The sequence below is a fragment of the Vanessa cardui genome, chromosome 11, assembly GCF_905220365.1.
Source record: "Vanessa cardui chromosome 11, ilVanCard2.1, whole genome shotgun sequence".
In the NCBI taxonomy this organism is placed as follows: domain Eukaryota; kingdom Metazoa; phylum Arthropoda; class Insecta; order Lepidoptera; family Nymphalidae; genus Vanessa; species Vanessa cardui.
Window position 1 is genome coordinate 5,778,569 of NC_061133.1, and position 14,068 is coordinate 5,792,636.

General features: G+C 33.7%; 1 protein-coding gene across 4 annotated transcripts in view; it reads right to left on the bottom strand.

Moving 5' to 3' along the window:
• Positions 1-608: 608 nt before the first annotated feature.
• The window catches only part of LOC124533855 (transcription factor Sp9-like), an 82,418-nt gene continuing 68,958 nt past the window's right edge, over positions 609-14,068 (bottom strand). For all 4 annotated transcript variants that reach the window (XM_047109401.1, XM_047109398.1, XM_047109399.1 and 1 more), the window contains one exon: positions 609-2,595. In XM_047109401.1, the coding sequence (XP_046965357.1) occupies positions 1,468-2,595 (1,128 nt within the window). In that variant the 3' untranslated portion in view covers positions 609-1,467. The remainder of the gene's footprint in view (positions 2,596-14,068) is intronic.

The window sequence follows — 14,068 nt, forward strand, 5'->3', positions numbered from 1 at the left end:
TTAACAGTTTTTAGTTTATAGTTTATAAAGTATAAGGACATTTATCAATAAAGATAAAACATCAGGAACAAAAAAGGTTAGCGTATCTAACTAATAAGTACTTATTACTTACAGAGATGTTTCAAAGAAGAGTTTTAGTTAAGATTTTCTTTAAAGGCTTTTTCATTGAACTTTTTATATTAACGATAATATTTTTTTGTTATTCAAAAATTAAATTACAATAATTTATAAAGCTAAAGTTTATTACTATGTTTGCTTGGACGATTTATATTTATATTTGTATTTTAAAATTATATAAAAGTATAGAGGATGCATTTTAATGTAAAAATGTATGATCGCGTACTTTTTATATCATGTTCCAAAATAATTAACGAAATCAGGATAGCATGATTATTTTTGGAATTTATGATCTTGAACTTTAAGTTCTTCATTACAAATAAACAGTAATTAATTGATATAATACCTTGTTATTAAATATGGTGATTCTAGATTCTAAATTTGAAATATTTTATTATTTCTTTTTATAGTGATTGTAAATTTGTTAATTGACTATTACTTTCACAAAATATTGTTAAAAAAAGGTTAATTAATAAATAAAAATGCAAATATCCACTCGGAAAATATATTCAATTTTTATAAAATCATATCAGGCAATTTTATTCGCACAATTTTGTACATATCATAACAAATATTAATTTACACATAAAACTATTAAGCTATGGGAATAGCAATTACATACCGAAGTTTTGTATGAGGTTCATATTCACGAACCAGTTTCATCGTTTTGAGTCGTTGGACGTTAATTCAACATAATATTGAATGCAAAAAAAAATAACTAAGTACATACCATTCAAAACAATAATTTGCTTTGTTCTTTATTTAAAAGATCGAAAATTATAAAACATTTAAAAATTTCTACTATTAGTTATACAATTATCCACAAATATGACCTAACTTTATTTTAGTTTGTATATTTCTTACGCATTTCATTCCTCATTCGTAAAATCTTACTGAGATATTGACATTACATATAAATTAAAACTTCTACTGTATTCAAAACAAATGATAAATAAATATTGTGTTTATTCTTTCTAATGTCATTTGTTGATTTGAGGTAATTATTATAGATATATCTTTACAATAAAAACAATTAATGAAATAAATTACAACTGCGATTTTGGACTAAGAGTGTGATTCTACTTAAACTATTTTACTATATAATATTTAGTTATTATATAATAGATAATATTTAATAATATCTATACTGTACACTTTCAAGTCTCACCACAAACACATAAACAATGTCGAGGCAGCGACACACTGCCGAGTCTTTCATTTTTTATTACAAATTCACTTTAATATACAGTGCTTGATATGTGCTATGTACAGACGAGAGCGGCGGCTGCGGCGGCGGTATCACAGGAGCGTTGAGGCGTGGTGCGGCACTGCGAGCGCCGCGCTCCCCCGTCACACCAGCGCGCCCGGCTTCACGTCCAATGGATGCTCGGGAGACCGACCGCCGCCACCGGTCTCACCCTGACTGTTCTCTTCTGAATCTGAACATGATTCAGAGCTGCCTTTTTTGCCACCGTTGTGCGTTTTCACGTGCTTTGCTAGATGGTCTGAACGCATAAAACGTTTGTTACACACCGGACACGCAAACCTCTTCTCGCCAGTGTGCGTTCTTAGATGTCGCTGCAATTCATCAGAGCGTGTAAACCTTTTGCCGCAGAAAAGCCAGTTACAAACGAACGGTCTCTCGCCGGTATGCCAGCGCAAATGCGCTTTTAAGTGGGATGTTTTGCCATAAACTTTGCCACATCCTGGTATATGGCAACTGTGTATGTTTTTCTTACGAAGATGAGCCCCCGCAGGACCGAGTCGTTCGGCTTCTTGGCAGTTGGGGCAGTCACATGTAGCACGACCGGCATACCGCCTTTGTGATCGGGGAGATGGTGCTTGAGCCGGAGGTGCGGGGGAACCCGGAGCGTGAAGGCCGAAAGATCCTTGTGTGGGCAGCACTGATTTGTAAGCGTCTTGTAACAGATGAGGAGCGGGAGGCAATAAGTGTGCTCCACCGGACAGCGAATGTGTAAGTTGGGAATAATCTTGACCAGCATAATTTGCCATCTGTCCTCCGACGTCTAGCCATCCACTATGTACGTCCCACCACGTACTGCCAACGGCACCGACGCCCCCCATTTCTGCTGCTTTCAATGCGCCACTGCTACCACCGCTTCCAACATTGAATGGCCAAGATTCGTACGGGTGTCTTGAGTACATTGAACCGAGACTTGCGCTTGATTCACTCTTTCCGAGCAGTTGATCGCCGGAGGACGGAAAGTAGAGCTCATTGCCGTATGATGGTGCCGCAGCGCACGATGTCGGTGCCCGTGCGTACGGCGCACAGGCCTGAGCCTGGGACCGCGGTGCGATACCAGCGCCAGGCGGAGAATGGGTGCCAGGACTTTTCTTCCATGGATGAAAGCCTTTGCCGACGGCTGCGTCGGCTAAAGGCGGAGGCGATTTACTCGAAAGCTTGTTACACTGAGCTGCAAGCATCGCCAAAGGCGTGCCGCGTAGACTCGGGTGCTCCTGCAAAGATAGACAATGAATAATTAATATCTTCGAATGAACACTTTATTGAGGTTTAATTAAGGAACGACTTTGAAACCGTGGGAAACGTCCGAGTCTGATTTATAGTCTAATATATACGGGACCTAATACAGTGGTGTTTAGGTCGAGCCTGAGGCGTTTAAAAACAATATAAATAAATTGTAAGGAGTTTATAGGTAGCGTATTTACAATTAGGCAGAGCGGTGACAGCTCCGAACCGCTACCGCTCGCCGCCGCGGGACGTCGTAATTAATAAATGCTGTCTGCCGCGGCCGGTATTACTTCGGTCCCGATCTTATTATAATACATCGGTTTTGTTTTATTCCTCTCCTATGCAAAGGGCGCCAGCGAGCGGAGACAGAAATGTACGCGTAAATCACGAACAATCCTTTCGTCGGTATTCATTTCGCGTACAATAAAATGAACGGAGAAGAAACATCCGACCGGATATTTCACCCTAATATGAGACAAAGGCTCGATAAAAAAGCTTCATTGTACGCAATAATATAATCCGGGGATCACGAGTCGCCGGGACGGGGCGCGGGACCACGCCCATTACATTGTGATTGGCGCAGCTGTCGCCGCAATGTGCGCGGATTTACAACTGCTGAACTCGATCGAATTCTAGGCAACACATACAGATCAGCGACTCTATATCGTAAGAATGGAAATACTAAGACTCTTTCATAAGTTTCAGTTTAAATTACATGGTTTTATGCAGGATTCACACATAATAGAGCCTAATTATTGCATTATTTTAATCTTGAGTGTATATGCAGGTATATCTTGTAACAGTGAGTTGGAACCAGGTCAAATAACTTATAAAACAGTTCGTATACATATTTATAATTGCTAAAAAAAATAACGTAAAAGATAAAACCACCATGAGATTAAGTAATCAAATTCAGTGACACAATTCTTATTATTTTTTTTTTATTCAGAGACAATCACCATCTCTATAGGTATATAACATACTTGCAACGTGACTGCGTATTGGTCTATGACGTAATTAAATTTAGGTAAGTTTTCTATTGTAACTTGCGCTGACTTCGTTTCATTTTAAAAGTAAAATTACTGTATTATACTTATTATAAATTATAAAATCAGAGTTGCTCAGTCATGTAATTCACATGAAGCGTTTCTTTTCCTGCTTCTTAGCAGATATTTATTTAGTGAAAACTCAAATTGGTAAAAAAGTCATCGTACATGTATCAAAACATTAGTAAATAAAATAAAATGTTTTTATACGAAATTGCCTTAAGACAAAGCTATTTAGCGTTTATTACGGAATATAGTAGGTGGCTACAATGCAAATTGGTATGAATATACCTCCTACAAGTCAAAATAACAGGATTTTACTTTTTTTGCCGCCGATCACGATTTGACATATAAACAAACACTACGGTCCAGTAACATCCTGGTGACCACCAGTAGGTTAGCTCTGATTTTTAATTGCAAATTCATTATATCTAATTTTTTTTTCAATCAAATTTTTTAATTCAATCCATTCTTGGTGAGTTTATTTGTTTTTTTAATTTTAAAATATTTGATAATATACCTATTATTAAGCATACTAATAATAAAACGACTATGAACAGTAACATTTGAAACTGTCAAAATATAATAGGATATGTATGTATAATGTATGTATATATATAAGATAAACGCGATTCACACCGTTCTAGACAATAATAATGCGCATGCGTCGATTCGATGCGAGCAGTGAGATGACTGAAGTCATAATTACGCTAGAGATTATGCTCCATTTGGGCGCGGGTCGACCAGAATGATACAGGTAATTGGTCGTCAACTGACTCAACTAACCACAGATTGGATCAAAGCGTAGATGAGACCGTGCCGACACTCCGGCGCCATACGTCGCATTACAAACTTGATGGCCTTTTCCTTGTCAAAAATGACGGAGATCATTGTCATAAAAAACACGAACCGGAATAAAACGAAATCATCTTACGTGAGCACGAAATTGTAGTATCGGAACAGGTAAGCCGGTCAAAAATAATGCGCCTCTCGGAGAACGATACGCGGTGGACTCGAGTGGATTTTTTACTGACAGCCATAAGAATGTTCTGTATTATTTCATAAATTTATTTATTAAGAAAATAAATATCGAATCCGATACTTTAAAGATTTCTTCACGGTTGGTGATATTTAATATTGTACACGTAACATAATATTACTTAATAATGTCTATTAGAAAATACCTTTGTAGAATTTGTTACATCAAAATCTAAATTACTAAATGTGGTTGAATTAATATTACCTAGAATAGTCGATAAAGAAGCTTTTTTAATATATATGTAGAGTAGTATATAAGTAGTGTAGTAGTGTGTACTTAGTACATAAATAATGATTGAATGAGTGACCACCTCCGTGGTCGAGTGGTGTGTACGAGTACACCGGTTTTCACAGGTCCACCACTCCGAGGTCTCGGGTTCGATTCCCGGCCGAATCGAAGTAGATAATCATTTATTTTCTATGTTGACTTGGATCTGGGTGTTTGAGGTACCGTCGTTACTTTTGATTTTCCATAACACAAACTTAGCTACTTACATTGGGATCAGAGTGCTGTGATGTTGTCTCATATTATTATTATTATCAGAATGAATGATTTTAATATTGAATCTATACATCTATAAATATTATGTCACCGCCTTATACAATTATAAAATATAATTTGCAGTTGTTTAATAAGAAAAATAATAAAGCAAATTATGTGGCTCGAAAGGTAGCCGGATGTTTTAAACAGGCCAATAAATTGAATTACTAAATTGCGGGCAGGCTTCGCTATTAACTAGAAACGGGAGTTATTAAGTTAATCAATGCGCACTTAATACATCCTATATCGTATTTGTATACTTCTATAACTACATAATAACAGTACTTCGAACGACTGAAGACATTTTGTTTCTATTATATTATTTTAAGTGATCAAAATAATTATTGTTTTCATTGTAATTACATGTAATGTGATGTATTTTTTTTTAATTGGTGCTATGTCATGCTCATATGATTTATATTTTACTGTCTTTGCCTATCTTACGTAAATTAAAAAATTAGATTTTTTTTTTAATATTATGTATGTTTTCTATTGTAACCTAAAAAGTTGTAATAATAATTAATTATATTTATCATTTCTATTTTATTTTTATTTAAGTTGATAAATATTTTTTGGCATAGTTTTAACAATGTACAATAAAGTGATATGTATGTCAGTAAACTATTAGTATGTTACTGGACCGTAGTGTTTATAATAACAACATAGTGTTTATAAACAACCACTGTCATGTCACATCGTTTGCGACCGTTTAAGCTACCGTAATTTTATTTATTTATTTATTTATTTAAGATCCACCAGTGATAATTACATTAATACAATATTGGGTAAAAAGAATTACAGTGTAGCTTAGTTCTAAATGCATTATCTTTTAAGGCAGATACAGCATGCAAATATTAGGAAGTTTAGAAAACATTTATTACATTATATTAAAAATGTATTAACTTATTGGTAAAAAAATATTAAAATCTCTATATTTAATTTACGATTTATTTTCGCCGAAATTGTAGCAAATTGCCAGTTACTTTACTTAGCTAAAACTAATACCTAAAAGTAGGTTATAGGTTGGGTTCCGTTAGGGGGACAAGCATATCAGGCACCTCATGGTATGTCACCACTCATTGATATCGGCACCTTAAGCAATATTGAACACTCCTTACATCGCCACCAATATCAGTAACTGAAATGTTATGCCCCTTGTGCCTGCAATGATATTGTCTCACTCACTTTTAAAATTGGTATACAACAATAGTAGGTTCAAGCGAGTGGCCTGAGAAACTTCGCGTTTATTCAAAAGAGTTTTTATAGGTATTGTTTTGATTTGATTTCTTTTAAATTGATCAAACCTCTTTTGAATTAAATGTTTAATATCAACTACTCTATAAACTCTTTCTCTGCTCACTAAAATGTTTCTTTATTAAATTATAATAAAGAATCCTGGCTGGAGTTCTTCAAAATAAGACCACAATATAATTTTTTTATGTTTAACTATCGTCCCATAATCCGGGACAAAAATCGGTTCACTTTATTACTATATAAGATCACTGTTTGACTTTATAATACCTTATGAATGAATGGTACTTACTACTATTAGATATTGAGTAACTTTTGAAGCTCTAGAATCTTTCCTTTCCACTACGCCGCTAGATTGCAGACTAATTAGGTAGTTACATATCTTACTTGATTAATCAAAATGTAGGTACTTATTTGGATACTATACTTTTTATTACATATTATAACTCATAAAAACATATCAACAAAAAAAAACGTTTTACGATTATAAATGAGTGTTTATTTATCACAAAAACATATAACAGCTTAACGCAATAAATAACTTCGAGAAAAAAAATTATCGGAGCACATACGACGCTGGCGCGGTTCAGATTGGATAATTTTAAATTATCTACCAAAATTATGATGAACCGAAATGAATATTCAAGCGAAACGCTTAGCCCTCGACGTGTTATTAAGATGATCGTGAAGTCGTTACAGAGGAAATTGTATTTCATAAAATTCATAACTATACTTATGACCTAATATTTTTTCGACAACACGCCGTTGAATATAATGATACTAGTAATCGAGTGCTCACAACAAACTCGAATTGGATATTTATTATAAGAACATGAGATTTTTAAAATCATTGTTTATATAATCTGTGTAACATACATGGCAAGTCTGAACTGTATTTCCTTTTTTTAAAAATCAATGTCAAAATCTTTTAAATTCCAATTTCAATTGTTAGTGACATAAATAATTTAAAAAGGAATTCCATTTTCAAAATTAGCATAACAAAAACGCTATATTATAAAATCAATTTGTATGAATAAATTTTCCTTGACTTTAAACAGTTTCATTTTATAATCTTGCGCTAACAACTATGACTCCTGTTCGATATCTGAACGTATAACGAAATAACTCGAGTATAATTCAATGTCGATAATCCGAGAGCAAATTGCCGATGGCTAATTGCACTATTATAGTATTATCCAGTTAATTCCGGGTGAAATCGTACGCCGTACGCTTCGGAGTTCCGCCGTCGCGGCGCTGTGATGGGAAATCACTGCTATACACGTTAAAGATTCTATATATTTTTTAATTTAGTAATTTTATATATTTGCATTCCAAATTTTTTATCTGTGATTATTTATTTCTATTTATTTACACATTTTTTCATTTGAATACTTTGTTTTCCCCAGCCCCGTTTAACTTAGAGCTAAGCTTATTGGTCGTATGGTCTTGTCTTATATATCATAGGTGAGGCTACAAAGTCTCTTAAAATAAATATTTTTTGGGGCGAATTGAGATTTCCAGAAAACTGTTTGCATCCGCGTTTAATACCTACAAGGTAATAAGCGCCCCGGTTAGTTATCACTTAATTCTTAAGCTTTAATGATAGATATTCTTCACAGGAAATATTTAATACAATGTACAGCTATGGCGATATTACCTCCTTTGAAATTGGAATATAAGTCAAGAAAATCTGCTATCAATTATAAAGTAATTTCTATAGTAAAAGTAAAAGTAACAGCCTGTAAATTCCCACTGCTGGGCTAAAGGCCTCCTCTATAGAATTATTATAATTTACAAATTAAAGATTACTTAGTTAAATTTTAAGCACGTTGCTTGGGACATGTAAATACTTATTATTTTGTTTCCAATTACAATATGACATCAAATTACGGAATAATTCGAAGCTCTTCTATAATAAACTGCCTAATTACGAGCAAGGATGACGGAAGGGGTGCTATTCCGTCGCCAGTAATTCGACACATAAGGGGATGTATTGATTAGTGTGCCATCCAGAATATCATATGGTAGATACGCTTTGTATTATCTGTGTATGGAATCCTTGATAATAATGATTCTGGTTGTATTCTTAAAAATAGAATATTGGGATTCATGTACTGTTTGTAAATATGTCCCATGTATTGTAAGAAGCTATAAGGGAAATTATGAGCAATTTTTAGTAGTGTTATATCAATGATGTTCTAGTAAACAGATATGTTATTTATTGACACGCAAAAAGTGTAGACTAGAAAACGTAACGTAACGTCTTACGTAGTAATACGTGATAATACCTCATAATTACGTAGTAATACGTTTTGCATAATTAAAACATCTAGTTATCCCTTTTACTTATTGTTTTTATCAAGCTATCCTTTTTACTTGTAATGAAATGTAAAATAAACAGTCCCCGGCGCGGCACACTTTTTTCTGTTGTTTAGTATGGATATAACATATCTGTTTATTAGAATATCATTTTGTTAAATAGATTTACCAACCTGGAAACCAAGAAAGAAAGCATGGAATACTGTGTATTTCTTTATATATAGCAAATAAATACTCAAGAATAATATAAAATTAATATAAGTATCATAGTTGTGGACGTTATAAATGAATGCAAATAAAATTACTAATAGTAATATAACAGCTCACTTCATGACTCAATAATAACTAAGAAACGAATAAAAAAAAGTTATAAATCAACAAAAGAGTATTTAAGGTTTGTTATTTCAGGATTCTTTGTAAAACTAGTAGTTGAGAATTAAGTAAAAGATAATGATAGCGAGGCATTATTTCGACATTAGCCGACATCACACGCGACCGACCGACTGTGAAATGCTGTCGTTGTAACGACTCACGACGAGAATACGTTTATTTGTTGAGTATTATATAATTGATAACAATATTTATTTATGATATTACATTTATTTCAATGATTATGATTATCAATGCTATGTATTTTCAAGTAAGAATTACGAACTGCTGCTATTGAGCCTATTTTAAATATTATTCGACAATTTGCATTTGTTCAAAATGGTATTTTATTAAATGAATGTGTATGGTATTATAGTTAAAATAGAAAATAACTATTGGTAATAATATGAAATGAATAAATATATTCAATGTTGATATAGTTACTTAATATAGTTTGTGGTGAATTTTAAGGAAAACATAAACTGTAACGATATCGGACTAAGCCTGTTATAATGTAGAGCTATTTAAAAAAAAACAACAAGAATAAGAAATTTTGCAAATTTAAAAATGGAATAGAACAAAGTCAAATTTGAACATCGTCAATAGACCGTGACATTTTCAATCCGGACACAAAAACGAGACCCTCTGACGCATATGTCGTTTGAATTAATCACACATGCGCGTGAAAAGCGGACGTCACAAGTCGATAATTTCCATTTAAATAAATAATTTGTTGCGGCACAATTCGAGACCGCCATGTGGGCGCGTGAAGCGGTCTAATGACCATTATAACTAGCGTGGTTTCACGCCTTCACTCACCAGAGTAGTTTTAACAGACGTTAAAAATTGTACTATATTTACAAAAAATATTTGTTCCAGCTAATGGAACCATCGTACATCGTATACCTGTATTATAAATAATACAGGTATACGATGTACGGAGCCGACACTATAAATAGTGTTTAGGCAACATTTTTAACATATTATTCGTTTTTCTTAGTTATCGATATCGCAAAATTACAATTTGTATTTTTAGGAAAATGATTATAGAATTTGTTTTCGGCTACAAAAAACTTCTAGTAATATTTTGCGTGATGGAATCTGCTCCAAAATTCTGAAGTGTCGGCCGACCTTCACCGGCGGAGTGCAGATAATAGGAGCACCAATTTGATAAACCAGTTCTGACACTCGGTAAAAAACGAACGACGAAATGGAAACAAGGGATCCCCTTCCATACCTCTTTGTTCAGTAACATCATATCATTGCTAGATATTCTTCACGAGTATTTGTTACATTGTAGAGTATAATGCTATATAAATTGACAATAAAAAAATAAAATCATACGTAACACGATTATAATATATCCGTAATTATAATTATCGGCTTATAAAGAGGTTATAGAGGGTAAACGTTCAATTTTTAACACTGCTACGCCCGTGAATTAGTTGTATCAACTACTTATTTTTTTTATTATTATTTTTTTATCATTAATATGTGTTCTAATAAAATTCAAATTCAATAATAATTAAAAGCAATAAAAAGTATTTATATCAAAACTGATTGGCCTCATATTAAAAGCAGAGATAAGTTCAAGGTTGATGCAAAATAATTCTTACAACATTGCGTGCGGTTCGACATCGCCTTCGGCCGCGTCTCTGCAGTTCCAAGAAAAGATCGTTAAACTCCATTTAAATTCACGTATTTTTTGGTAGCAAGATAATTCCAATAATTTTCACAGAAATTATAATAATTAGCTCCATTTATGATAGTAACAAACAAACAAACGAATAAAATGTTCCGAACACGTTCCCCGAGGCAATCACAGTCACTAAAGCAAGATCCGACGTATTTATGGCGGTTAATGTCTTATACTTGAACATATGCCGTTTAAATTCTGAATAACTTCAGATATAACTTTGTCATTTACTTAGCGACGTAAAAATGTTAAGAAACCGCAACGATCCAACATGACAACTACAGAAGTAGGAATTTAACATGACATTTTACGCGATACAATAAAACATATGACGATCATTATATTAATTGATGCTTAAGTGCAGTTAATTGTCTTTTATACGGTTTTCTTTTAATAAAAGTATTATTTCTTTAATAATTTGAGGCTCCAGGGTCTAAACCAAATGGCAAAGACAATGATATGTTTTGTAAAGTCCATCAATAGACAGAATAATTGTCTCTCAGCCTCGTCTTATAATTTCAAACAATTATACTTGCTTCAAACGAAATAAAAATTCATAAATGTAGTAGTTTTTTATCCATAACTAATTAACTTTGTTTTTATCCATCTTTTTATTTATTTTAATGGCTTCGCTGATGAAGTAGATACGTGTCGGACAGACGATGTTTGAAACTGATATAATATTCTGATATCGAATAATGTAATAAAGTCGGTTAAAGGGGAACATAGTTCTTTGTAACAATAGCAATAATTAGGCAAGTAATAAAATAAAACACTATAATTTGCCGTCACGAACGAGAGTGCAACAGAACAATTGCGGCGCGCGGGTTAGAGGAGATAGCGAGCGATTACAAGGCGCTGAGTGTTCGATCGTCACGTACTTACGGAGCGGCGCAAGAACAAAGCGGTGATATTAAACAATGAAAGGCCACAAAAAGTCCCATAATTCAATTTGCATCCCGCTAGATTAATGTAATCGTCGACAAGAACTGTGAGTGTCGGCGCTCCGGCCGCGGGCGAAGCTCCATGAGAACCGCTTTCGCCACTTTTCAAACTTCTGCGAATCGATTAGATGATGCCTTTCCGTGACTCAACGAGATCGCTTCGAAGCTCAAACTATATTGTCTGGCGACTCGCCGTAACAAGGTTTATACGTCGCTTACATGTCGTGGTGCATATTTAATTCTGTAGTCGTGTATCGTTTGTATATCGGATATTGAGCATGTCGACACCGTCAAGGCGCGTCTGCGAGGTGACTCGCGCATTATTATGATAATGCGGGCGGAGTCGATGCTATCGCTCGCCGCTATCCGCTCTCATAACACAATTGAATTAGCATAGCGCAGTGTCGGCCGCAGCGGGCGGTCTAAGCCACGCGACCACCTAAGTACAACGAATTCGTTTCCATTCTGTGTTTCTGACTCTTATCGCAAAAGCTCTCGATCATATCAATCCTATATAAAGTTATTAAAGCTAAATTTTATGCAGTTAACGTATAAATGCTCTTTAATTGTAACCACAAGTGGTTCTAAACTGTATGTAATGATTCTACTACGAGTGGCAAGTTGCGGCTTCGGTCAGTTATGAATGAGTAACATCGGACGTGCTGAATGAACTGACCGCAGACACCACAACGCTGTAGGTTCGTCATACTTAACTTAAAAGATAATTGTGAATAAGTGCATAAACTAGACGTAATTACATAGAAACTCGTAATGTAAATTCAATATTTTTAAAATAAGAACTATCAGTTAACTAAGGACCCTTCGAGAGATCAACAAAGTGAACGCTGTGACCATTAATGGCAGGCGCGATTCAAAGCCCTCGAGTGGAGTGTGGAGTATTCATGGCGGTTTGTCTGCGTCGTAGAGGAGCATAAAATATTTGCGGAGGGAGCTAATGGTACCATTACGACCCTCTAATATTAAGTATCTGGGATTTGGGATCGTTTTCATTTGAAATGTCAATTTGTTAGTATTGTTAAATAGTGTGTTTGTTTATACATGGTATTTTTTTTCTTTTTATCTACATATATTTTGGCAAAGAAAAAAGTTTAGTGCCAATATCTTCAGTGTTTATAAACCGCTTTTTTTAAATAAATTTGCTAACTATTGACGCGCATTAATATTATCAATTAAAATAATTGAAATAACAGTAGAAGAAATACTGTCAGTTCGGTAAACACTATTTATAATTTAATTGATTAGAAAATATATTTTATCTTTTCGATTATATATAACATGGAAACGATTCTTACTTAAACTGTATAATTTACATATAGTTTGTCAGTAAGATTTATGGCTCAAGTTAAGTTAATAGTGGCTCAAACAAAAGGAAATGCCATTTGTTTAAATCCGTCAATCTTACACAATAACAAATTGCCAACGGAAAATTTACAGTTAAAAGCCGGATGCTACAGTTGATAGTTGCAATTTCCGATAGTACTTATAATGGACATAATGGGACGTGTGCAATGGTTTTACAGTTTGGTGTTGTTGCGAATTTATGAGATCCTCTCAATTTTATTACTGCCATGCAAAATATTAACCGATGAAATAAAACTGTTTCTCTTATATATACCCTGACACATTAAAGAGGATTCTTTTTAAATTTGTAGAATAACAATCACGGTGAGTGATTACTAGTATCCACAGATATTGGTGTGTAAGGAATTTGAGCACCTTGTATATTCGCATTACGCCACTAAGCTTAGGAACTATGTTATGTCACTTTCGCCCGTAATAACACTGACTGTTTAAACAAGCGAATTACTATTACAAACTAAGTATTGATATTGGGCGTTAGATTAGGTATAAATTACAGTGTTTACCTATACAAATATAAACAGAGTACGTTCTAGATTTTATTGTAATTTTTCAATAGATGTTTTTAAAGTTGTGATATAAGTCTAAAGCATACAAATGACACAATGTCCTAAAAAACAGATAAGTAATATCTTATTTAATATTTGTGGAATTACAATATGAAAATGTATTTTTTTAATTTAAATTTTAAAATATAAATATAAGTTATGGTTCATGTATTTATAACAGAGTGCATAATATATACCGTATGTATAGATATTATGGAATGGGATTCGTAATAAATAATCAACGTCACGCTCGACGACCGCTTTATAGAAGGATGTAGAGTAGACATATTCGTCAGGTGTTCCGAACAGTTTTACTCTACAATACGCT